At 56.4% G+C, this 25,515-nt stretch overlaps 1 protein-coding gene across 3 annotated transcripts in view; it reads left to right on the top strand.

The window, feature by feature from the left end:
• DAB2IP (DAB2 interacting protein) overlaps positions 1-25,515 on the top strand; it is a gene marked incomplete at both ends in the record, with an annotated part of 193,541 nt that overhangs the window by 90,897 nt on the left and 77,129 nt on the right. For all 3 annotated transcript variants that reach the window (XM_079705908.1, XM_079705907.1, XM_079705906.1), the window contains 2 exons: positions 1,553-1,656; positions 22,212-22,363. In XM_079705908.1, coding sequence (XP_079562034.1) covers positions 1,553-1,656; positions 22,212-22,363 — 256 coding nt within the window. The remainder of the gene's footprint in view (positions 1-1,552; positions 1,657-22,211; positions 22,364-25,515) is intronic.

Here is a 25,515-nt window from a genome sequence, read left to right as displayed (position 1 = left end):
CACACGCCAGCCTCCGTGCAGGATGCTGGGGATGTGGAGATGCAGCCGGCTTAGGCGTGGGCATTAGGAGTTCCACCGTCAAGCAGAGGACACACACACACACACACACACACACACACAGTGCAAAGTGAGAGCGTAGATAGGCTACTCCACCCTCAAGCAGAGGACACACACGCATGCACACACACTGTGCATGCAAAATGAGAGCGTAGGTAGGCTACCCTGGCCTGGCTGTTGCTACAGGAGCCCTAAGGGGGCTGAGAGCTGGGGGCGGAGGAGGTTACCAAGGGTTTCCTCCAGGGCGTGCTGGATGGGTCAGGCTGGGACGAGCAGGAAGGGGGGCTTCTGTGGGGGCCACAGCCCAAGCACTAGAAAAGAGGCAGCCAGTGCCAAGCCCGGCGTCGGGGAACCAGGGGGAAAGCAGCCAGGTGGACTGACCTGGCTGTTTAAATGGGCGTGCTCAGGCCGTGGCTAAGAGCTTTGAATGAGCGGTCGCCATTTAAAAATCAGAATATTCCATATTAAACTCCCCCCGACCCCAGATTTCCAGGTCCTCCTGAACCGTGGGAAGCTTTGGCTGCACTGAGCCCCCTGTTGCTATGCTGAAATAATCAGCTGGAGCCGAGCAGCTGGCCGCTGCTACCTGCCTGGCCCTTGCACTATTCTCAAGTTTAAAACCTCAGGAAGAGACAGTTCCAACTGGAAGCTAGAAATCATAGAGTCTCGTGTTTGAAGGGACTGCTTGTATACCTCCAGTAACAGGGAGCTCATTATCACACATCACGAGATGTGCGCCTTGAAGTGCGGGTTTTAGGAGACCTTTTTTAAAAAAAAGTTGTGGTAAATATATATGAAATATATACATGAAATTTACCATTTTAATCATTTTTAAGTGTACATCTCAGTGGTATTATGTACATTTACAAAGTTGTGCAACTATCACCACTGTCCATTTCTAAATCTTTCCCATCACTCCAAATAGAAACCCTGTACAATTAAGCAATAACTCCCCAAGCTCCCCTGTCCCTAGCCCCTGGGAACCTTTCTGTCTCTATGAATTTGCCTATTCTGGGTATTTTGTACAAGTGGAATTATACAATATTTGTCCTTTTGTGTCTGGCTTTTGTCACTCAGCATGTTTTCAAGGTTCATCCAGATTGCAGCATGTATCAGAACTTTCATTCTTTTAATGATGGAATTACCGTCCATTGTATGGAGCTACCACACTGTGTTTATCCATTCATCTGTTGATGGACACTTGGGTTGCTTCTACCTTTTTGGCTATTTTGAATAATGTTGCCATGGACATTTGCATACAAGTGTTTCTCTGTGTCCCTGTTTTCAGTTCTTTGGGGTATAGGAGTGGAATTGCTGGGTCATGTGGCCACTCAGTCTTTAACTTTTTGGGGAACCACTATCTGTTTTCCACAATGGTTGGACCATTTTATGGGGACCAGTTGTGTGTTGTCCTGGCCTGGACGGGAATGACAGGAGGGCCTGACTGGGTGGCCTAGATTGTCCATGCTCACCCTCTCTCTCCCTCTGTTGACAGAGTCGCCCCAAGAAAGGCCGGGCTCCCGGCGCAGCCTGCCGGGCAGCCTCTCAGAGAAGAGCCCCAGCATGGAGCCTGCAGCCGCTACGCCGTTCCGGGTCACGGTAACTATCTCTGCGTCACCACCGCCACCTGGCCTGGGGTGCTGCTCTGCGACCCCGCGGCCCCCCTTCCTGGAGCCTCACGGACCGGGAGAGCATCCAGCCTCCCTCGTTCTAGGTATCCGATCGCTCAGCTCCTCCCCTCTCTGTGGCTCAGCCCCATCCCGGGGGGCCACGTGGGGGCCCCTTCTTGCAAGGGAGGGGCCAGACAGAGGACAGACAGCTCTGCAGGCCGTGGGGCCCAGAGCTGAGCTGGCCTGGGAAGGAAGAGGCTAGTGTTAGGTCGGATAAACGCACCCTCATGCGTGCGCACACACGCCACGCTTCCTTAGAAGGCACCCTTTTTGTTTCCACGTTTTAATATCTCTCGTATTACAGCCCGTGGTGTGTCATAACTTAATTGCTGTGTTTTTTCTTTCTTGGTGGCACATAAAATAATGCTGTATCTTACAATTGATGATGTCTTAGAACCAACAAAGGACAGTATATATATCTTAGCTACTGATTATTAGTAATCCCGCCAGCACACATTCTTTTATTTCAAACCTAAATGACTTAATGGAAACAGAATCCAATGAGCCTTCACATCTGACTCTCCGTGTCCCCCTGGGTCCCCACCCTCCTTCCACGCACCTGCAGTCTTACGTCCCTTTCCTGCCCCCATTCACGTGTTACCATGTGCCCCTCTGTCCATGCTCTGCCAGCTGCTGGAGAAGTAGACATGCTCTCTTCCCCTGGGAGCTCACAGTCTGTAGGGGAGGTGGCTACTTGATCATTTGTTCATCCATTCCTTCATTCAACCATTTTTTATGGCGTGCCTGCTGTGTGCCAGGTACCATTCTTTGCACCGGGGCTAAGTGGGAGGAGCTGGCCAAGAGAGTACCACGTGGATAAAGCCCTTGACCTTATGGGCTGACATTCTTGTGTTGGAGCTATGTGCTGTGAAGGAGAAAAGTAGACTGATAGGGAAAACCAGGAGAGCTTCCTTGAGGTGGTGTGGTTGGGAAGTGGTAGTTGAGCTGAAGTCCAAGGGGTGAGAAGCTAGCCCTTTGGGGCTCCGGGGAAAGAAGTTGTTTTTTTTTTTTTTTTTTTTGCGGTACGCGGGCCTCTCGCTGTTGTGGCCTCTCCCGTTGCGGAGCACAGGCTCCGGACGCACAGGCTCAGCGGCCATGGCTCATGGGCCCAGCCGCTCTGTGGCATGTGGGATCTTCCCGGACCGGGGCACGAACCCGTGTCTCCTGCATCGGCAGGCGGACTCTCAACCACTGCGCCACCTGGGAAGCCTGGCAAGAAGGTTTTGATGGAGAGAACAGAGAGGGCACAGGCCTGGCTGTTGCCATACAGTGTGATATGGGGGTTCCAGGTGAGGTGAGAGTGGGCTGGGAAAGGTGTTCCCTGGGAACACCTTTGAGCTGGGTCTTGAAGGGCTCCTTAGAAACTGGGCAGGCAGCGACAGTGAGAGAGGGAGTTCCAGGTAGGGGGAACAGCAGTTGCAAAAACATGGAGGCAGGCATGGAAGCACACTAGAAATTGATGTGTTTGTGGAATGGTGAAATGCTTGGTGGGACTGGAGATGAGGGGTCTGGAGGTCAGGGTAGGAGTTGAGGCTGGGAAGATGGGCCAGGTCCGGGTCAGGTGGTGCCTCAAGTCCTCAGCTAAGGGGATGGGGCTTTCCCCAGGGCCACTGATTCTCCTGCTTTCTGTGTGTCATAAAAGTGCTCTCAAAATAAGATCCTTGGGCCCCCTCAAGATTTCAGTGCAGTGGGCCAGGGGCAGAGCCTGGACATCTGCATTTTTAACAAGCTCATAAAAGAGGTAGTTCTGGGGCTTCCCTGGTGGCACAGTGGTTGAGAGTCCGCCTGCCGATGCAGGGGACACGGGTTTGTGCCCCAGTCCGGGAGGATCCCACATGCCGTGGAGCGGCTAGGCCCGTGAGCCATGGCCGCTGAGCCTGCACGTCTGGAGCCTGTGCTCTGCAATGGAAGAGGCCACAACAGTGAGAGGCCCACGTACCAGAAAAAAAAAAGAAGAGGTAGTTCTGAGCCCTAGGCTCTGGGTCAGATCAGCCTCCAGGCAGTGAGAAGGAGAAGGACACCTGTGCTGAGGAAGGATTCCTGGTCACCTCCCTGGGTGAGACCAAGGCCCTTGGGAGATGGTCTCCAGCTGTGGGGAGGATCAGGAGGCTGGCACCTAAGAGACCCTGATCGAATCAGCTGGCGCAGAGGCCAAGTCCTGCCCTTCCTGGACCCCCAGGGCCACAGGCACCAGGGCTGAGCCTTCAGGAAGCCTTAGGGAACGATGACTAATCATCATGTAGCCCCCTGTACTATGTTCACGGTCTTACCTATTCTCTTTTAAACCTTGAGACAACCCTGAAGCTGATACTTTTATCACCCCATTTTACAGATGAGAAAACTGAGGCCCAGAGAGGTGAAGTCCCTCACCCGAGCTCCAAGTGCTCATAATGGTGGAGCCAAGATTTGGACTCAGGTCTCCCTGACCCTAGTGCAGGAGCGTGTTGCACCCCTCTGGCTGGACTGGAACCAGAGGAGGGGGACCCTTCCCCCACACCCTCCCAGAACCCCCTCAGCATCACTTTTTACCCACTTCCCTTTCTTTTGCTGCTCTAATAGGTGTATCATCACACCTCGAGATTGCTATAATTGGCAGTTCTTTAATTGCCAGCTAGGCTTGGCTTTTTTTCTGTAGTGTCGTCTTCACTATGTTTTCTAGTGTGGAAACCACCTGTGGCTCAGAGCCAGAGCCAGAGCCAGCCTTCTGAGCCACCAGGCCCCCGACTCACAGTCCCATGAGATTAGGGTCTGCAGGATGGAAAGTGTGTTCAGCCGTCATTTTACCCACTTCTCACAGCAACCCCGAGGGAGGTACTATTAGTGTCTACCAGTCACAGATGAGGGAACTGAGGCTCAGAGAGGTGAAGTTGTTTGCCTGGTGTCACACAGCTCCTGACTGACAGAGCCTGGCATGGATACTAGGATGGCCGGACATTTATTTTTTGTGTCCTTTTGCTCGGCACCTTGTCCTTTTCTGTGTGCAGCAGTTAAGGAAAGGGGCGTGAGTCGAATTTCTATCCTGGGCTGGTGCTCAGAGCTGGGGGGGACTAGGGAGCTCAGAGGTGGGGATCTGGGTTCAAATCCCGGCTCTTGCATGACCTGTGTGACCTCGTTAGTCACTCAACCTGTCTGAGCCATGTGTGCTCATCAGTAAAGGGCAGGGAATGACTGCCCTGCCTTGAAGGACTTGGTGGACCTTTGTGTGTACACACCAGCCCAGGTCTGACCCATGGTAGATGCTTACCCCGTGAAATCCACCATTATCATCTGAATTGCATTTCCTCTTTTGGCTCCAGGACAATAAAGATCTGGGCAGGGTTGGGTTGGAGGGCAGAGGACTGGGTGCTTGGGGGAAGGTCAGAGGTGCGCCTGACCTGGGCCTTAGGGACAGGCTTGACACAGACCCTGTGCAGGACCAGAAGCACACCCTCTCCCCTGCAGCCTGAACTTGCACTTGCCTCCATGTGCTCCCACAAGCCAGATCCTCATGCGCTCGCCGACTGCTGCTCTGTGTAGCCCCCTGAAGGAACGCAGGGAACATGGTTTTGCCTGGAGGAGGCAGGGGAGATGTCACAGGATGTACTTGAATAACTGTCGTCTTCGCCGCCATTTCAAACCAGGGTGACGAGATGTCACCACCTCTCACAGCGGTGCCCCTTGGCAGTGATGTAGTTTAATGGAGAATCCCCGTCAGGGTCTGTAGGACTCACTCTATCCACCTCCTTCATGCAGACTGAGGCCCAGGAGGGGCCAGACTTGACCAGGTCGCCACTCAGCTGGGAGGGCTTCTGAGTCTGGGCTGTTTGCACCCTCACATGCGGCCTTTACCCCTTTTGTGAGTCAGCCTGGGACCGCAGTCACCCCACAGGGCATTGGGCTCAGTGCTGCTCCCACGTCTGCCTCTTAGAGACCATGGAACCCTGGGAGAGCCTCAGTTTACCCTTCGGTAAAAGGGAGGGAGTGACTTCGAGTTTTGAGCATACAGTAGGCGCTTAAACACTTTGATGCGGTATCTAAGGGAATGAGCCATAAAGTCCACAGACTTGGTGGGGCTGAGCCTCATGCCAGCTTTGTGACCTGGGCAAGATAAGGAACCTTTTGCCTACCTGGCACAACTTCCTTCTACCTACAGGTGGAGTTGGGGGGTGGGGGAGTGGTTCCCGGGGCCACTGGATGCTAGCAGGCCTAGTGGGTGCACCCTGAGAGCTGTGGGGGCCCCTGGATGAGGGCAGGATGGGGAAGGAGCTGGGAGCAGGCGACCAAAGGGACTTCCCGCTCATCTCCGGCCTTCAGCTCTTGGGCTCCAAAGAGATGGCGAGGCTGAGATTCGAACCCATGTCTGTCTTCTCTGCAGCCAGCAGGGAATCCTGGAAGCGAGAGAGGGTCAGAGGTAGGGGAGGCAGGCAGGCAGCGAGCTGGGGGCCTGGATCTGCACAGACTGTCAGGCTGGGTCCAGGGACTCTGTATGGACCCATCCCTCTTCTTGAAGCCCAGGGACCCTTAGCAGCAGCAGGCTGCCCCCTCTCACCTGCCACCCCGTGTTCCGAGGAATTCACAGTCTGATTTGGGAGTTAAGGAGATGGTGGCTGTTACCGGTCCCCTCAGCCCGCCGCCCTCCCCAGACCCAACCTCCCCTGGTGTGGGCTTCCTCCCTCCTTCCTTTGCCCCCGGCCCCTCCCATCGACCTTGAGGAGAGCTGTCAGGGCCTGGGTGTGGGAGGTGGCAGAGGCTCTGGGAAACTTGACAGCCAATTGATTCTTCCTCAGGATGTTGAAAGTGAAGAGCTGTGTTTGAAGGTTTAGCTGAAATTAGGTCTCAGGGCTATTTTTTGCGAGTTGGAGAAGTGTCAGGGAGGGGAAGGCCCAGGGGGCTGGCGGAAGCTGCAGATAAACTCAGTACCAGTTGATTGCAGATGCTTCTAGAAGCGGGTCTCAGTTCCTTTCAACCACCCACTTTTACTGGATGCTCAATTGTGCGCACCCTAGGTGGTCCTGAAGCTGTGACGGAGGTGTGCCTGGGGTTCTGTGAGAACCCAGAACAAGTGACAGTTACCTCTCACTGGCGAGGACAGGGAAAAATTCCTAGAGGAGGATCTTTGGGGCTGGGCTTTGAGGGATGTGTAGGAGTTTGTCAGGAACAAAGGGAGAAGAGTATTCCAGTTAGAGTAGGATCTAACAAAGTAGGAACAAGCCAATGGCCCTGTGTGATGAGATATGATGCTGAATGAGTTGAAGACATGACAGAGAGGAGCCTAGACAGAAAAGTGAGTGGGTGAGGCCTTTGGACTTATCGCTACAGGACACAGGAGTCAGAGGGGATGATGAGCGAGAGTGGAGTGGGCAGGAGATCTCTGGGATGTGGACCTTAGGTTTCCCCAGCTGCTCACCCCTCTTCCTGCTCCTGTGGCTTCCCCAAACCCTCCCCACATTTCAGCTGTCTTTCTTTCTCTCACATACACAGAAACAGGTACATGACCACAAACATACAGGACTGTGGGTGACTGCCTCAACACCACTGTGGAAAGGCTGTTGGAAATTAACGGTTCCGAACCTTCCTTCTCCAGAGGAGGGACTGAGGCTCAGAGAGGGCAGGGTCCTTTCCCAAGGTCACACAGCATGTCTGGAGCAGGGCCTGGAATTGAGCCCAGCTCTCTCCATTGCTGTCCTGTGCCCCTTAGGCCTTGCTCCCTCCTGCCCTCATTTCCCTGCAGCTGAGTCCTTCTCCCCACCCCCATCATGCTTCCTGGGAGGAGCGGGCTGAAGGGAATGGACATGTGTGGGTCCAACTACCCAGAGAGGCCCCTGATGTCTCGTCAGCACACTGCCATCTCCTGGTCTGCCTCTCTGCCCCCATTAGTAGCCCTTGTCGGCTAAGGTGACTCCTGTTGGGCATGGGGATGGTGGACAGAAAAGCTGGTCAGACTTCCAGATCACATGAGCCTGCTCTGTCACTGCACAGATGGGGAAACTGAGGCCCAGAGAAGGTAGGTTTGCCTGGAATGCCTGCTGGGCCTCCCTCTACCACTCCAGGCTTCTACTGCCCATCCCAAATGCACATTTACACGGGACACATCTATGTCTGTGGCCCACAGACTGGTGGAGAGATATCAATCACGCAGTGTGGCAGACTGGCGGGCAGGAGTGCTGGACCCCAGATTGGATGCCCCAGTTTCCTCCTCGCGTAGTACCAGGAATTTGCCTGTGAGGCCGATGTCCCTTGCTCTGTTGAGCCTCCTGAGCTGGAGTCTCCCAACCCAGTGTCTGGCCATTGTTCTGCAGATGAGAGTGTTGGTGGGGAGAGCTTGCCCCATACCCTCAGCCCTCTTCCTCCCCTGCCTTTCATGGAGCCTAATTGTTATTAAACTGTTTAAACCCCAAAGGCAAATTACTATCATTTTGTCCTGTGTCCATTTGGTCTGTGTCTGCCTTCTGTGGGGAGAAGCCCTCTTTCCCGCAGCAGGAAAGTAGGAGATGGGAACCTTGTCACAGACGGCCCAGGGTGGCCAGGGCTGGCCAGAACGGTGTGCAGGGCGGGAGCATGGGGCCAGGGGCTATTTGGCGCCTCCTGAATTGAGGCCAGGCCAGCATCCGAGGCCTGGGACTGAGGGCAGGCTGTGGTATTTGGTAGGGTTGGGAGGCTGCCTGCCCCATTAATAAACATGAAGGTTGTTTCATCAGCTTAGTTTTACAGATTAGGAAAGCAAGGCTCAGGGAGAAGGAACTGGCCCGGGGTCCCCCAGCCGGTGAGCGGCAGAGGCGGAAGTCAAGCTCTGGTCTACGAGTCCTGTTGTGGGTGTGAACTAACTTACTTTCTTCCCTCGCTTCTCTGCCTTCCTTTTTTCTTTCTTTTAGTACATTTTTAATCAGCACCAACTATGTCTCAGGGCCTGTGTGGGACACTGACACAAATAGGATTAAAACGTAGGTTCTACCTGTCAAAATACGGCGGGTGTAGCTGGGGCTTGACAAAGTCATTTCCAGGCAGGTAAGGGGAAAGGAGAGGTAGACAGGACAGCCCCTGCGAAGGCCAGGAGATGGGAAACGGCATGAGGGACAGGAGACCCATGGCAGCACGTAGAGCAAACGGGATCGGAGGCCGAATTAACAGGAGTGTGGAGTCCCCAGAGAGGGAGGTGAGGGTGGGCCAGAGCTGGCCAGAGCAGACCTGGGGTGCAGTGTGTCCTTCAGAGCAGCGTACCTGACCAGGCTGGGAGAGTCTGGAGCTCCTTAAGTGGGCAGAGAGCAGGACCAGGGTGGGGGATGAGGGGTGGGGAGCAAGCGAACTGCTTTTCTCAAGCAGGTTGTCGCGACTCCGTCCCCGCCCTCAACGTCTGAGCTTAGAATGTCCTTGTAGGTGTCCGTGAGGGCAGTGGTGGAGGGAGGAACCAATTCAAGGAGGCCTGGAATCTCCTGCCTCGTTTCGGGAGGTGCCAGCTTGGCTCGAGCAGCTTGGGTGGGAGCATGGAGCGGGGAGCAAGGAAAGTCTCTGCACCCTCAACCACCCGTTTCTGCCCCCAGTGTCCTCCGGAGGTACCTCTAGGACACCCCTGTAAGGCCCTGCACGCAAGCCTGTTGGGCGGCAAGGAGTTGGATAAACTAGTCCCCACTAAGGTGTCAGTGGCTGACTCCCCAATCCCTGTATTATAGGTTCCTTGCACAAAAGGTACCTTATCAGTTGGAAGTTTGAGTCACAGTGGAACGCCGGGCTCTGTGACTGGCAGGTGGGATACTGTTTGGGGGTCTTTCTTCCTCTCTTCACACCTCCCTGGGTCCTGGGGATACAGTACTGGCTCTTCTCATAGGTCTACCTGGGATGGGGCAGGATTTGAACCTTAGCCCCATGGCTGCCCTCTGTGGGATCCCTCAGGCAAGGTCCCCAATTCTGAGCCTCTCTTTTTCCCACCTGTAAATGGGCACAGGAGTCCCTCGCTCACAGGGCGGCTGTGAGGGCTCAGTGCCTGGCATTCAGCCAGTGTTCATGCCCTGCCCCTCTTTCTGGTGGGCGGGGCTCACCCTACCCCACCCTTTCCCCGGAGCCTCGGGTCCTCCCTACCGCACCCCTCCTCCTGCTGCCCCCCCGAAACGACATTGCCCCTGACAGAGCTTCTAGGGCTTGGCTCTGACACCAGGCTCTGATACCAGAGGGTCTAGAGGGGGTGAAGGGGTCCCTAAGAGACCAGAGACCAAGTTCCCAGGTGGTGAGTACAGATGGAGGTTGGAGGTGTCCTTGCAGGGTGGTTTCTGCCCAGTTGGGGGCAGCAGAGGGCAGCAAGTGACTGCCTGGGCCGCAGCTCCCAGAGGACAGTGGAGATCCCAGGGGTTTGTGTGCCCCCCACCCCGACCTTGGGGCCATGGGGGTCCAGCTAAACAGGCTGCAGAGCCCACTGCCGGGTAGAGGGAACAGCTCAAATCAGGAGCCCCTGTAGACAGCTGGGCCTGGCACTGTTGGCTGAGCTGACTGGGCTGGGTTGACCAGGGAGCTGGGGGACCTCTGAAAGGGGACCCTCATCAGGGACATGGAGGGGGGCAAGATCTGAAGCCGAGGCAGCCTTCCAGCAGGAGGAAGGGGGTTGAGGGGCCCAGTGTGTAGGCTGGCACTGTCTCTGCACCGCGGTCGCCAGGCTGGAGCAATAGACCCTCCGTCACGGTTGTCCTCTGACGAAGTCCGGCTGACCTGGGTTCGAATCCAGGCTCTGCCAGCTCCTTGCTGTCTGCAGGAGGGCACAAGGAGGCAGGGGTGGGGCAGTCCTAAAACCTGTTTTACACCTTCTGCTGGGTCAGGCCCTCTCCTGAGCCCTCACTGGGTAGCATCTCATGATACCATGAGGCAGATAACACAAATCCCACTTTGTTTAAAGTGACAAAACCAAGGCAGATGGAGAGTGAAGAACTTGCTGAAGCTCACGCAGCTCGAGAGCCCAGATAGTGAATGTCTCACAGAGCCTGGCCCACAACACGCAGCTCAGTCTCTGCCGGCCAGTGTTGTTATTCTTTCCATTTTACAGATGAGAACACTGAGGCCCTGAGAGGGGAGGTGCGTTGTTCCAGGCCACACAGCCCATCGGGGACAGAGCTGGCACTCAGCCCCATCTTGTTCTGCTCCTGCCTTCCGCTGGCCTGGCCCTCACAGGTCAGAAGCTGCCTGTGCAGGGCAGACACCCTGGGTGGGAGGGAACTGCTCCCCTCTTCCCACTCCACCCCGTGTGGCCCCTGTAGGCCTTCCCCTCTCCTAGGGGACCCAGGGAACTGAGTGTGGGGCGGGCAGGGCTCAGATGCCTTTGCTCCCACCTCACCCCCATATGAAAAGGCAGTGATTGCCTCTATCACATCCAGTGGCATTTGGGTTGGATCGCAGACATAATTATATCTGAATCTTCGGGTGGGAATTGTTTCCAAAGCCAGGAGGCCCTCTTTGGAGGCGGCAGCAATGGCATCTGTTTCCGACACAAGGCCCTGCATGGGGATGAGTAACTTCTCCCATGGAATTGCTTAAAGAACATCTAAAATGAGCCATGATTGTTACTGCCCCGCTCCAGTGCCTTCGACGGCTGCCAGGGAGTGGAATCCAGCTCCCCAGCTGGCATCGAGGCCCCCAGGCCTGTCCCAGCATCCGTATAGGCTGGTCCTTCTGCCCACACTTCCTCCCCATTTCCGTTCCTCGAGAGTTCCTTCCCTCCCCTGTGCTCCGCCACAGACTCCGGCAGACGTCCCCTCCCCAGGCTCCAGTACATAGATGCTGTGACTTAACCGTCCACCGGACCTGGTGACTTTCTCAAGGGCAGTGACTGTTTCTGATTTCTCTGAGCCCCAGGCACTGGGGCAGGGCCTCACCTTGTCGCAGGCACCTGAGGGGTTTGTGGGCTGAAGGTATGTGAGAGACGCAGGGAGTGAATACGTCCAGTGAGTGAGGGCGGGGTGAGGAGAGGGGGTGAGTTTCCACCTGCTTGCTCTTGAGAGCCCACTGCATCTCTGAGGCGGAGTGGCCACCCGCGTGGGAGGAGGTCAGCACAAGTTACCCAGACCACCGCTGTCTTGCCTTGAAATTGACCTTGCCTCCACCCCATGATCCCTCAGGGGCAGGAGGCCCAGGTGAGCCTGGCTTGCAGACGGTAAATCAACCCAGGAGGAGAAATAGCCTATAAAATCCTCTCCCCAAATGGTGCATTTTGTATCCTGCAGTGAAAAGGGCTTTTAAAAGCACTGCTCACTCAGGTGGCTTTATGGGGCTGCTGCCCACCTCTCCCCTCTCACTGCCGCTAGCATTCACTGGTCTCTGGGGCTGGAGCACCCTGGGGTCCTGGTGTTCCCTGGTGACTCCTGGTCCAGGGAGAAATGGGATAGCTCCTCTTCCCTGCCTTGATGCTCTGGGGCTATCCTCGGCCAGCTAAGTGCCTGGGAGGGCAGGGTGGCGCAGTCTCACCCAGCAGAAGCTCCCTGTGGCCCAGCACAGGGCCTGAAGTCCCACCGTTAGCACCCTTCCTTCAGGCAAGCTGTTGTCTCCAGAAGGTCCCCTTGTCACCGGCAAATGGGTCACCAAGGAGGGGAAGGATGGCATGCCCAAGCTGGCAAGGGAGTTAGAGATCCTCTAGACCAATCCTCTCATTGTACGGATGGGGAAACTGAGTCACAGAGAGGCTAAGGTGCTTGCTCACAGCCTCAAAGTGCAGTAATGGAATTATGGAAGGTCTTGGGCTCTGGTGCAGACCACCTGGGTTGAACCCAGCTCTGCCACTTCTTGGCTGTGTGGCCTTGTGCAAGTAGCTTAATGTCTCTGAACCTCCATTTTCTCATCTGCACATTGGGTTCTGAGAATTAAACAAGGTAAGTCATGTAAAGCTCCAATACAGTGCCTGAAGCTTAGACGGAGCTTAATAAATACATGTGGCTTGCTCTTATTAACGCATTGAAATAGTTCTTATTATTGTTAATAGCAGAGCTAGGTTTTGAACCCAGATTTCTTGAGTCTACGCATGGTTTTCTTGCCACTTCTGCCAGGCAGCCTCTGTTGAGAGCGTTCGTTCACGCAGAGTGCACAGAGCATAGGACAGGGTCGCTCTGATGGGGGATAAGCAGTGAGTCACCCTGGGAAGACTGGCCTGGTGCCGGGGCCCCAGTGACAGGGCCTGGAGGGAGGCAGAAGGAGACAGTAGAGAACCTGCTGCAGGGGTGTGGCTCCCTGAGGGAGTTGGTTGTCCCCCAGCCATGTGGCCCTCGTGCTGGACTCCCTGCCCCGAGGTCAGGACTGGCTGAGGGCTTAAAGAGCTGATGACGCGTGTGTGCCCGTCCTGACCTCTGGGGTGGGCTTACGAGGCTAAGGCAAGCGTTGGCCAGCCAGAGGATTTATGGGAGTGAGTCACTCCCTGGCTGCTCTGGGTTATGACATCCCTGCTCGAGACCTTAGGAATGAGTGTCTGATTTCTGTTAACTGATGCCACTCAGTCCTGGGCACTGGCAGGTACCAGGAGGGTCTCTCTGTTGTCGTCATTTCCCCCTCCCACCTTCACGCCCCCACCTGCTTCCCAACTGCGTGCCCCCTCCGCCCTCCTCTAGACTCTCAGGGTTTCTAATGGGCCCCCTTGACCTGGGTGTCCTCTGCTTTGGGGAGGGGGTTGTATGTCCCATGTCATGAGCCTGGGCTCGGGTGTGCAACTTGGAGGTCGGTGGGATTTGTGATCACTCTGGGGCCCTCCAGGTCAGCCAGACCCGCTGCTGTCCTACCTCTACAATCTTTGCCTGTGCTGTGATTCTGCCTGGAATATCCCTATACGGCTGCCCTGCCCCACATGATCTCAGCAAGCCCACCTGCTGCCTCACCTTCAGTGTTTCTATTATGCCTTCAAAAGCTGCCTCCTCCAGCAAGTCCACCCAGATTGACCCCAAGGGGAATCCCTTAAAAGGCCTCCCAGAGCACATTCTCTGCCTTTCTCCTTGTCCTTTTTTATTTGTTTATTCATTTAGGAAGTATTTACGGAATGCCTGCCAGGTGTCCAGCACTGGGGACCCAGGCCGCAATGGCCCCCACAGTCCTGTAGGGGAGGAAGGCATGAAACAAATGCATGTACAACTACGACTGTGATAGGTCTGCAGGGAGATATGGCCCAATCCGAGGGCATCTGGGAGGCCCCTGAGGAGAAGACTGAAGAGAGACTGAAGGGTGCGCAGGGCCCTCCGGGCAAAGGGGGACTCTGTTCTAGGAAGTGGCAATAGCCTGGGCCAAGGCCCTGTGGCAGGAGGAGCTGGCAGTTCCAAAAGTGCCGCTGAAGCCACTGGGGCTGGAGCCCAGGAGGGAGATCATGAGGGGCCTTAGGCCTCACCAAGGAGCTAGGCCTTCATCCCAGGAGCCCAGGGGTGGAGCTGGTCCCTGGCAGGGTCTCATCTGTTTTTCCAAGCGTCCCTCTGGATGCTCTCAGAGAATGAACAGGGAAGGGTGACAGGGTTGGGGACAGCCAAAGCAGCGAGGAGGCTCCCACAGGTGCCTCGGAACAGCCTGGGCCGCCTCTCCAGCTGGACCATGGGACCCCTGAAGGCAGAGAGCTAGCGCTTCTTGGGGCTTAGCACATGGCGAGGCTCAGGGAACACGCCCTGAGTGAGCCATTGACCGGCCCCCTTCTCCATCACAGGAGCTTTGGGTCCTAGAAGCTGCTTCTGTAAGCTGCTGCCTTCTGTTTCCTTCTGGCTAATTGCTGGGCCGTCCCCTGGTGACCGAGCAAAGTCTGAGCAATAAAAACGATGACGATGACGGTGGTGATGACAGTAGCTAATATTTTTACTGAGTGCCGGGAAATAGGCTAAGTTCTTTCCATGCATGACCTCACTGACTCGTTACAGCAGTCTGTGAGGTAGCTACTATAGTCCCCATTCTATAGAAGAGGAAACGGGCTCGGACAGTTAGGGCACGTGGTGGAACCCTCTACTACCATGCCTCTTGTGGGAGGGGGAGGAAAGGTCTTTGTATCTTGCCCAGGGATTCCTAGAAGTCAAGGTGATCCTGGGACCTAAAGAGGTGCGTCAAATGGTGGTGTTTCAGGTGTGGTGATGGGCAGAGGAGAGGTGTTTGGGTCAGGGGTCTCCAGTTCTGGGTAGGGGTGAGGCCCTGCAGAGCAACCTGCCAGGCCTCAAGGCACCCAGAAACCACACGTTTAGGGAGCTGTGAAGACAGTTTTCAGGGTGTGAGAGAAGCAAGTAGGTCGTCCTCAGAGATTGGCACAAAGTGAGGCCCTGTCTGCAGAGCAGGTGAAATTGTGGCGGCAGCAACATGGAGCCGTTTTCTCCCCTGCGGCCCAAGATGTGGGCTTGTGGCTCTTTGAGCTTACCCGGCCACTCTCCCTTCCTGCCATGGCTGTGAACGTGAGCGCGTGTGGGCGGTGTGTTTGGCCTGGGTGTCAGCGTGACTCTGTGAGTACCTGGTGACCGTTGAATATATGTGTAAATTTGTGAGCCTGTCTCAGTATATTTGTATGTTTATCTGTGCGTTTCATGGTTGTGTATGTGTGTATTTGTGTGTGTGCTGGTCAATGTGCATCTGTGTGTTTAGGTGTGTGTATCTGGTGGTGCTATGTCATGTTTATACATGCATTTCTTTGTGGCCATGTCCCTCCCCTACATGTGCACCATCCATGTCCTTGAACCTGGGTGTGTTTCTCTCCCTGGGTACTTCTCCATGTGAACATGTGTGGGTGTAGCTATCCGGGCAATATTTTAGTGCAAGAGTGATCCTTGAGTGTCAGGCTCCAGCCCCTCCCAGTCCTCACGGCTGGTGAATTGGTTCTCTTTGTGTGATCTGAGGAGTCTGGCTACCTTCTCTGGGTAAGGTGGAGTGTGGAGGTCTTATGTTCAAAGGAGCGCCGGCATGGGCTTAGTGAGGGTTCTGTGGGCTTAGGGTGGCCTGTGAGTAGGTGGCCACTGGGAAGGCACCAACTTGATCCTGGCTTAAAATTCCTCCCACCTTTCACCTGTCACAGTGTCTGACATTCCACCGTTACTGAGTTATTCCCCAACTGGGACCCGCTTTGGTGGTGCATAGCTCCCAGGGGAGGAGGCCAGGGAGGCCTGGCAGCTTGCTGAGGATAGAGCCCCAGGATAGGGGAAGAGGGCAGGAGGAATTGTGCATCTGAAGGATTCGAGCAAAGCCACAGAAATTGCTGGTACTGTTAGTGCCAAATGTGGGAGAGCCCAGCTGTGAAAGGCAGCTGCTCTAGCTTTAGAGAACCATCAAATATCAGCACTGGAAAGGAGCTTGGTGATCACCCAACCCAGGCCCTTGGAGTACAGATGGGAAGACTGAGGCCTGGAAAGAGGAAACATGGGGAGCCTGGGAGGTTCTGGAAGCATTCTGGCATTGCAAAGAGCACTGGGCAAGGAGAAAGGGGACCTAGGTCCTGCCACGGGTCTGCCACTGCCCTGCTCAGTGACTCTGGGAAAGTCCCCCTGCCCTCTGGGCCTCGGGTGCCTTATCTTTATCATGTGGGCATTGGCCTGGCGGGCGGCTCTGGGACTCCCAGCTCTCACGCTGCTATCTTAGAATAACATAGGACTCCTCACCACCCCCAGCCCCTTCCTGGAGCCTCTGCCAGGGTACAGTGAGGTGTCCCTACCAGCCTGCCAAGGTGTCAGGTCTGCCTGCCAGCCTCTGAGCCGCGCAGATCTCCTCTCCTGGGGCTGAGAGAGGCGGTGATATCTGGATGGGATCTTCCCCTCCCTTTCCTGTTTATTTAGGTGTGCTTTTGGCATTTGCACAGAGCCTAAGAAAGAAATTGAGAGACATGCCTGTTAAGAGAGCCTCCTTCTTTGAAAGATATCTGTTTGGGTGCAGGCCTTAGAAACGGCCACAGAGGAGAAGCTGATCCGGGGCCGAGGGAGGGCCATGGGGTTCTACCTTCACCCTGAGCACTGTCGCAGGTCAGGCCCACCCACCCGTCTGCAGTGACCCAGAGTTGGTTTGTTAAAAGGGAGAAGGTGATGAAGGCAGAATTGAGGATGCAGGACCAAATAGATGATGGAGTTGGGAGCTGGTTGAGCACCTACTATGTGCCATGCATGGTGCTGAGTGCTTTACACTCAGGTGAGAAGGTGGTCTCACTCAGGTGAGACCAATGGTGACATGTGACTCCCAGGTGCCCAAGTGGTGTTGCTGGAATACAAACCCATGGCCCCCCAAATGCTGCCTCCTGGATGGGGAGTGATGCACACGTGAGGATGGGACTGGGCAAGTTTCCCCTCCCTGAGCTGCCAGGTCCTCACCTGTGAGCCCCAGGTGACAGCCCTGCACTCAGGGAGAAGCCCACCTTCCCTTCTTTCTTCTCTCCCCCAGGCCCAGCATGGTACCTGGGGCATGGGGAGGAGGGGCCGAACAGTCACTTCCGTTCTGGCCTTTGACATGTGTGTGTGTGTGCACGCACTGCTGTGTGTGTGTGTGGGGGGGCATGTGTGCATGTGTAAGAGGATCCCTGCCCTGCCTGCTCAGGGGCTAGAACGCTCCTGGTTACAGTCCCAGCTCTACCTAACAGCTCTGCCACTCTCAGCAAGTAGCTTAAATTCTCTGAGCCTCTGTTTCCCCACTTGAAAACCCCAAACATCCTTCTGAAGCACATGTCCTCACGTGGATTCCTGATAAGAGGCATCGGGTCCTCCTAGGCATCCCCTCTGCTCTGGCTCCGGATGTGTTCCGTGAGTGCCCCTGGCAGAGCAGGAGCCTGGAAATTGGTAATTTATCAGCATCGTCATCACATGGAATGGATTGAAATGGTGAATGGAGAAATCACAAGTCTGGAATTCTGAAAGGCCTTTGAGAAAGCTTCCCAGCACTTCCTGGAGAAGCAGCACTGTGGCCGGGGTCAGCGTGGGGGCAGAGAATAGGGATGGGGGAGCAGCCGACAACTCGGGTCCTGCAAACCAGAGACCCCATGGGCCTCTGTCCTCCGCTCGGGACTTTTCTTGCACTTTGGTCATTGACATGGATGGAAGCCCAAGGGGCTTGGACCATTGACATGGATTAGCTGGGAGGGAGGACACCTGCATGGGCAGTGAGCTGTCACGGAGGTGGGCAGAGGCTACAAGGGCTGTCCACACCCTGTCACCAAAGGGCTGGGGGTGGTGACACCAGGCAGCAGCCTCGTGCAAGAGTCCCTGGGGCCTTAGTTGACCTAAGCACAGTGGCACAGCTGCCTGAGAAGCGCAGGGGAATGGGGCTGTGTTAGCAGAGACACAGCGCGCCATCTGGGGAGGGGGCAGGCTTGGTCCCCGCGGACCGTGCAGGTGCCTTGCTGAGCTTTAGACATCAGACCCTGCGCCAGTGAATGAAAGCGGAGGCCTCCACCTGTGTGGCTCCACCCGCCCGAGCACTTTGAACCTCCAGACGGAGTCTCTGTGAGGTTGCTTTAGAAGAGAAGTGCTTGTTTAAAAGAGTTCAAAACTACCAAACCGAGCGATATTCTGTGGCTCCAGGATAATTTTTGCAAGCACATTCATTCATTCATTCACTAGGCATGACACCAGCCCTGTCCCCACTGCCACGTTGCTTTCAAGCTCCTCGGAGAGCCCAGACAGACTCCCACCTGTGGTGGTCACTTACCTCCTTGGGGCAAAAATTGGTGGCTGTATCAGAGCCAACCTCAGTAATAATAATAATAAAGCTGGCGACTACTGTGTTTAGTTGCTTAGTATTTACCGTTTTACTGGGGATAGCTTACCTCATTTAATCCTTCCCACAACCCTATAGAGAAGGTATCATCCTTAACCCATTTTACAGATAGGGACACTGAGGCTCAGAGAGGTCCAGTAATTTTCCCACAGCTTATCTGAACTAAGATTTTTTTTTTTTTTTTTGCAATACGCGGGCCTCTCACTGTTGTGGCCTCTCCCATTGCGGAGCACAGGCTCTGGACGCACAGGCTCAACGGCCATGGCTCACGGGCCCAGCTGCTCCGCGGCATGTGGGATCTTCCTGGACCAGGGCACGAACCCGTGTCCCCTGCATCGGCAGGCGGACTCTCAACCACTGCACCACCAGGGAAGCCCTGAACTAAGATTTGAACACAAGCAGTGTGAGAGGACTTCAGCTGGCCTGAGGGGTGTGATCAGCGGGGCTGGAGTATGTAGTCAGGGCCTCCTGGAGAAGGTGGATAAAGTCAGGCCCTGGGGGTGTGGAAGGGGAGGAGATCCAGGGCTTTGTCTGTCCTACTTAATCCTCACTGCAGCCCCCACCCAGTTCACAGAGAGGTGAGGGACCTTGCCTACCATCTCACCGCCAGGGGTCTATGGAGCTGGATTTGAGCCCCATTTGTTGGCCTCTGGCTCCCAGCTCTCAGCCACCGGGCTGTCAGTGGGGTCCACTGCAGTGAGCATCGAGAACCCTGTTTTACTGAAAGAAGGGACGTGATTTGCCCACTGCCCCTCACTAAAGGTCGACTTGGGTCTAGAACAAGATTTTCTGACTTGAAGGCCAGTCTGTCCCTCTTCCTGAGTTCAGGGCTGCAGCTGCCTCCAGAAATCATGTCCTGGGACCTGCCCATGAAGGGACAGGAGAAAAGGCTCGTCTCCCTTCATCCAGGGCTGGGCGAGGAGCCACCCCTGTCCCTTGACCCCAAGAAGGAGGTCAGTAAGCAAGCTATGAGGCTAAGCAGGGCAGGGAACTGGAGTCCGGGGTCTTTGATTAACCTTGCTATGTGACCTTGGGAAAGACCTTCCCCTCTCTGGCATTATTCACCCTTGTAATACAGTCTTTTGGATCTGAGTCCCCTTCCAGCTGTGGCTTTCTGGGATAATGAGCGTTTGTTAAGCCTGCCATATGTAGAGCCCTGAGCTGTGTCCTCTGGGGGACATAAGGTCCTCCATGGTGGATATGTGTGGTGAGGTGGGGGACAGGTGAACTCCCTGTCCTTTTGTTATTCTGTACACTGCTCACCTCATAGTGTTCATGTTGGTCTTGGTCACTATGCGTAGCACATAGTAGGCTCTTGACAAACGGTGAATGAATGGTATTATAGAGAGTTTGAGTCCCCAAGGTCATGGTCAGTTTGGGGAGGTACATTCAGAGTAGGCTTCAAGGATGCTTACAGGTAATGTTTATCAGAGGAGCATTAAGTGTAGCCTTCATGGTGGGGGTGGGGAAGATGAAGTGATACTGTCCCACTCAACCTCTTAGAAGGATGAAAACTTTTTGTTTTTTAAACTCAGGGATAGGATAAAGCTGTCCATATTGCTACATAACGAGCTCCATAAATTGTGAAACATGCTTTGTGGTTCTTTGTACCACAAGAGTGTAAAAAATTGTGAAATTTTAATCAGTGTAGAAAATAAAAACCAATAAAAAGTACAAGCCCATTGGGGGAACTTGCTTGACAACCACACCTGCGAGAGAAGAACCCATCCAAGTTAGCCAGGTGCATCCCCCCTCCTCCCACACCTGCCAAGAGGCCAAGCTTGGGAGAGCCCAGAGCTTATTCAGGGGTGCAAGTCCCTGCCTTCATGCTGTGTCTCCCAGAGAGCCTGCTGTCCCCCTGGCCCACCACCATTTGTGGTCCCTCTGCATTAGGCCTCGTCCTGTCTGTGGGTCACCACTCTGGAAGAGGGTCCCTCCTGTAGTCCCTAACCCCTAAGAGATAATTGTTAAACTGTAACTGATTAGAGTACCTTGATGGGTGATACCAAGCTGTAGAGGTGAGAGGCATTTGGATTCCACTGCCTGGGAAGGCCTGAATAAGGTGGCATTTCAGCTGGGCCTTGAAGGATGTGCAGAATTCTGACAGGTGGCCACAGGGATAAGCCTTCTATGGATGGGAGAGATTGAAGGGGAGGAAAAAGTAGGGACAGAAAGATGGGAAAAGGGAAAGCTTGAAGAGGGTGGGCAGAAGCTTTTCCTATGGGAAAAGCTCTGACATTAGGCAGGTCTGAGAGCTGTGTGTCCTTGGGTGAGTCATTTCACCTCTCTGAGCAAAGTTTCTTCATTTGCAGAAAGGGATGTTTCTCTGTCATTTCTGTTTGTGTGGGTGACACGAGATGATGGGTACAACCAATATTTGCTCTCATCAGTCTCGGGTGCTAGGGCCATAGAGGTGGACAGATCCAGTAAGGGCGTGGACTACAGCAAATGTCCAACTCTCCCCCCAGAGCAGAGAGGGCCACCAAGCCTACCCTTTATTGTGTGACGGATGAAATATGGTGTTCAGATTGTGAACAACATTAACTCTAAAATGAGTTCATATCCCATTCCCTTCTCTCCTTACATCACCTGGGATTGAGGCTGGGGTGGGTGAGTCCCCAGAATCCCTCTCAGACACCTCCACCCACAGGGAACCCCTCTTCCTGCAGTTTTCCTCTCCCTCCAACTGCCTGAGGGTACCAAGTCCAGAACACCCCAGGCTGTGGCCCCTTGAGCCCCCAAATCTACCCCAGGGTAGACTGGTTCAACCTGCTGTACTGCACGCTGTCTCCTCCCTGTCTCTTCCATTAGACCCGGAGCTCTGGGGGCTGGGCTCAGCTTAGGTTCTGGTCTCAGAGTCCAGCGCAGTCTGATAGACGCATGAATGGCCTAATGGGGAGGTCTGTCATACTCCTCCCAGGAGTGGACCCCTACCCGCCATGGGTCATGAATGGGCCAGCAGGCAGCAGTCTCTCTAGAGAAGGTCCAGCCTTCCCTCAGACCTGGCTCCAAACCTTGAAGCACGCAGTGGGGGTACTCAGCAAACCCTTCAGCCCCTCGGCCTCTCCTTGAGCTAGATACTAGGTCACCCTGTCCCCAAGGTGGTTGCCCCTGCTGGGGTACAACGGTTCCAGGCAAAGGGCTCCACCCCGAGGGCCTGTGACAGTCACCTGCGAAAGGAAAGACGCCCAGGTTAGGGGTCCAGGGGTCCAGGGTACCAGCTGCGCTAGCCGGCCGTTCCTCAGAGGACGCCTGCTCGCAGAGCCTTAGTTTCCCCCATCTGCACCACCCGGGCTGAGAACATCGACCTCGCGGGAGGCGCTTTGGCAATCCAGGACCGGGAGGGGGGCGTGGACTCCTCCAGGTGGGTGGCGGTGTGTGACCTCGTTACTGTAAGAGGTGAGGAGGCTGCTGCCGCGGAGGCCGCCGCCGCGGAGGCCCCCCGAGGGTCCCCGCCCCTCTGCAGCCCCGCCCCCTCAGCCCCCCGGGGCTCCCCCGCCCCCGCGCCCGGGGGGCTCGGGCGTCCTCGGTCGCGGCCGGCGCGGCTCGGCTCTGCGTCGCCATGGCAACAGCGGCTTAGGGGGCGGGGGCGACGTGGCTGGCTGGCTGGCTGGCTGGCGGCGCGGGGTGGGCTGGGCCGCGCTGCGCGGGCCGGGCCGTCGGCGCTCGGTCGGCGGGCGGGCGGCGCGGGCCGCGAGGTGCAGGGGCCAGCCCGAGCCCGCGCCCGCCCTCGGCCGCACGGCCGCGCGGCCGCCCGAGCCAGGGCGCGGGTTCCACGCGGGTCCCGGGCCCGCCGCCGCCGCGCTAACCCCGCCTCCCTTCCCCCTCTTGTCGCCCCGCGCGCAGGGCTTCCTCAGCCGCCGCCTCAAGGGCTCCATCAAGCGCACCAAGAGCCAGCCCAAGCTGGACCGCAACCACAGCTTCCGCCACATCCTGCCGGGGTTCCGGAGCGCCGCCGCCGCCGCCGCCGCCTCCGCCTCCGCCGCGGACAATGAGAGGTGAGCCCGCCGTCGCCGCCGGCCCGGCCTCCGCGCGCCGCCGTCCCGGGATGCGCCCCGGAGGGCGCGGGGACAAAGCGAGAACCGGGCTGGGGCGCGCTGAAAGCGCGAGGGCACCCCACGCCGCCTTCCGGCAACTTGTGGGGCCATCTCGGACGCGGGCGGGGCGCGACGGGAGGACCCTTCTCACTCCCCCAGGGGTGAGGACCGGGTGCCCGAGCCTCGGGGCGAGGCCGGGAGTGAAGTGCCCTCGCCGAGAAGTCCTGCCTCGCCTCGCCGAGGTGGGCATTGTTTCCCGGGCGGTGCAGTGCCCGGAGCTGGGGACGGAAGTGGCGCCTCCACCCCAGGATCCATCCCCTGTCTCTGGAGCCCTTGAGTGTGCGATACAAAAGGCATTTCGGCTGGGTTTTGCGGAGACCCAGCGGTGACGAAAAGGGTGAACATCTGGAGGGGAGGAACAGGGGGCTGGGCCGCTTAGGGGGCACATCTGCTGTAAGTAGGGCGCGTGCTCCACTGGGGGCTGGGGCGAGCAGAGCGGGCAGTGCCTGAGGCCAAGGAATAAGGGCCTCATCCTTTCCAGCCCCGGGCAGCTGCTTCCCTCCCTCACCTCTCCACTCCCAGGGGTGTCTCCTATTCCCTGTTTCCTTTTCCTAGGCAAGCCAGGAGCAGGTGTGGAAATTCCAAGGGGAGGTGGCTTGTGGGGCAGAGGAGGAGAGAGAGGAGGTGGTTCAGCCTGCCAGGAGTCACTGGCAAGGAGTAGGCTTCAGCTCGCAAGGGCAAGCCCTCCTGTCTGCTTGCGGGGACACCGGGCGGACACAGCCTCTCAGGGCCCAGGTCCCCCCCTCCTTGAGCCGTGCCAGCCCCAGCACCTTTCTGCTTGGGCACAGCATGGTGGTGGATTCTGGTGCCAGTTAGAACGTGTTCCTGCTCAGCTAAGTGGAGGTGAAAGAACGAACGGGCAGGCAGCAAGGAGCCTTTTCGGCATTCAGCCCCAGCATCTCAGGCCCCTGGCATCTGCCTTCCTTCATAGGGCTGTGCCCCTGTGTATGATTGGTGCGTTGGCACTCCCTGTAAGGGAGGCACAGGTAGAATGAAAATGTCTCTCCCGTCCCCCTTGGTTCCAGCAGGCAGCGGAGTACAAGTTATAGCCCAACTCCTGCCCAAGGTTGAGTGACTGTTTAACTGACCCCTAGCATCTTCCCGAAGAGTACTCTTTCCACTCTCCAGGAGAATTACTAGACCTTTAATTTTCATCAGCCCGGAGCTGCTCTCGCTAATGCATCCTCACCACTGCCTGCAGCTGGTTTGCTGCCCCAGCTGCCAAGCCCAGCCCGAGGCAGGACCCTCAGCCTTTTTCTGATGGCCGTGGTGCCCCAGGGGACCAGGCGTGCCGTGGCAGGAAGATTTAGCCAGGCCAGAGCTCAGCGCTGGGTGCAGCCACTGCGTCTTTGAAAATCTCGGTTCCCATCTTTGTTATTGTCTGGGCGGCAGGCCACCCGGTTTGCTGCCTTCCTCCCTCCGCCCGGCCCCTTCCTCTGGCTTTCTTCCCCAGGAACATGCCCTTCTCTGCGCTTTCCTTGGTGGGGGTCAGGAACCTCTGCACCCGCATACAGGGCCTCGTGTACGTACCCAGTTTTGTGTGCATGTGTGGGTGTCCGGGGAACAGGAGAGACGGCAGGCGGTCCGGCCTCTGAGTGTGCCTGCCCTCCTGGGAGCAGACAGCGTGCATGCCATGTTTACCTCCCTCCAGCAGGAAGCCTGCACGGAGATGCCGGCGAGCGCTCGGCTGGCAACCCTGGCCGGAGGTCAGGGCCTGGCTGAGATGACCTGGAGCAGGTCCTGCCCAGCTTGGCCTCAGGTCAGCTTTGCCACATGCCGGAGGGGCACGGAGGGGGGTGGGTAGGGAGTAAGACTACAAGTCTGTTTCTAGAAACGGTGGTAAATGGTAGCGGTTGGAGCAGAATGTCACTGACAGTGGTGTGGAATTGTCTTATTAATTTTCTATAAACAAAATCTGGGTTGGTGGCTTCTCTGGCACAGGAAGGGAGCCCAGACTTCCTACGGACAGGCAGAGAGACTGAGTTTGAAGTCCTTCTGTCCAGCCTTGGAGCGGCAGTGGGCTTTACTCGGACTGGGGTCTTCTGATATGCTGCTTTGCCTAGAAGTAGATTTATCGGCTGCTGGTGGGATGGCTGGGCAGGTGTTTCTCCGGGGCATGAGAATCTGGGCAGTCCCTGGATTCGCCCTGTTTGGAGTTGAGTGAGTCACGCCAACTCTGGCGACCCCACCCCCACCCCCCAAGCTCACGGCCAACGCTGGGTGAGTGGAGAGGCGCCTCCCCCCGCTCTGCCGTGGGGTGGTGGTGCTGCTGAAGGCTGGGAGGACAGAACGGCTGCCTTTGGCTTGGCTCGTGAGACCCCACTGGGCTGGCTCAGCAGTGAGGAGGGCGTTGACTCCCGGCTCCATGGGACCCCACTGGGCTGCCGTGCCTCTCCCTGGGAAGGGGGCAAGTGCAGAGACAGCGGCCTCACTGAGGCCCATCTGGGCACGGGAAGGGGGCTGGGGGCCTCTGGGGTGGCAGATATGAGCCCCCGTGGCCGCCTCATGGGGAGAAGGAGCACAGGGAACTCAGGGGCGGCCACTTGGGTTCTGACTCTGGATGAATCTGTCTGCTTTATGGCTGCTGAAGCGGCTTTGTTGCACGCTCTCTGTGCTGGGGAGGTTATTTTCTTTTTGCGCTGGGATTTTCTCATCTGGGAGCTTTTTTTTTTTTTTTTTTTTTTTGCGCCGGGATTCTCTCCTCTGGATTCTCTCATCTAGTTGGCTCCATTCTGGGATCTTTGAGCTCCCTGGGAAAGGAGTCTGCTCCAGGTGTGGAGACGCTGAAGTTGACTGATGCGGGGAGAGGGCTGATGCCTGGTTGTGAGGCTGGGGTCAAGCCAGCCAGGGCTTGGTGGGCACAGCTGGGCTCTGGGGTCCCCGAGGGCCACAGGACAGTTTGAGCCTTTGTACTTACTTCCCTGAAAACCAGCCTGGGGGAGGTTCCCAGTCGGTCTCCAAGATCACTGGACCCCTCAATGCTTATTTCTCCTTTGGAGGTTTTGGAAATAAGCACCAAGGACAGGTAATCATTTCCCGTGGATAACAGAAAT

The sequence above is a fragment of the Hyperoodon ampullatus genome (assembly GCF_949752795.1).
Source record: "Hyperoodon ampullatus genome assembly, chromosome: 6".
In the NCBI taxonomy this organism is placed as follows: Eukaryota; Metazoa; Chordata; class Mammalia; order Artiodactyla; family Ziphiidae; genus Hyperoodon; species Hyperoodon ampullatus.
This window is presented reverse-complemented; position numbering and strand designations above follow the sequence as displayed.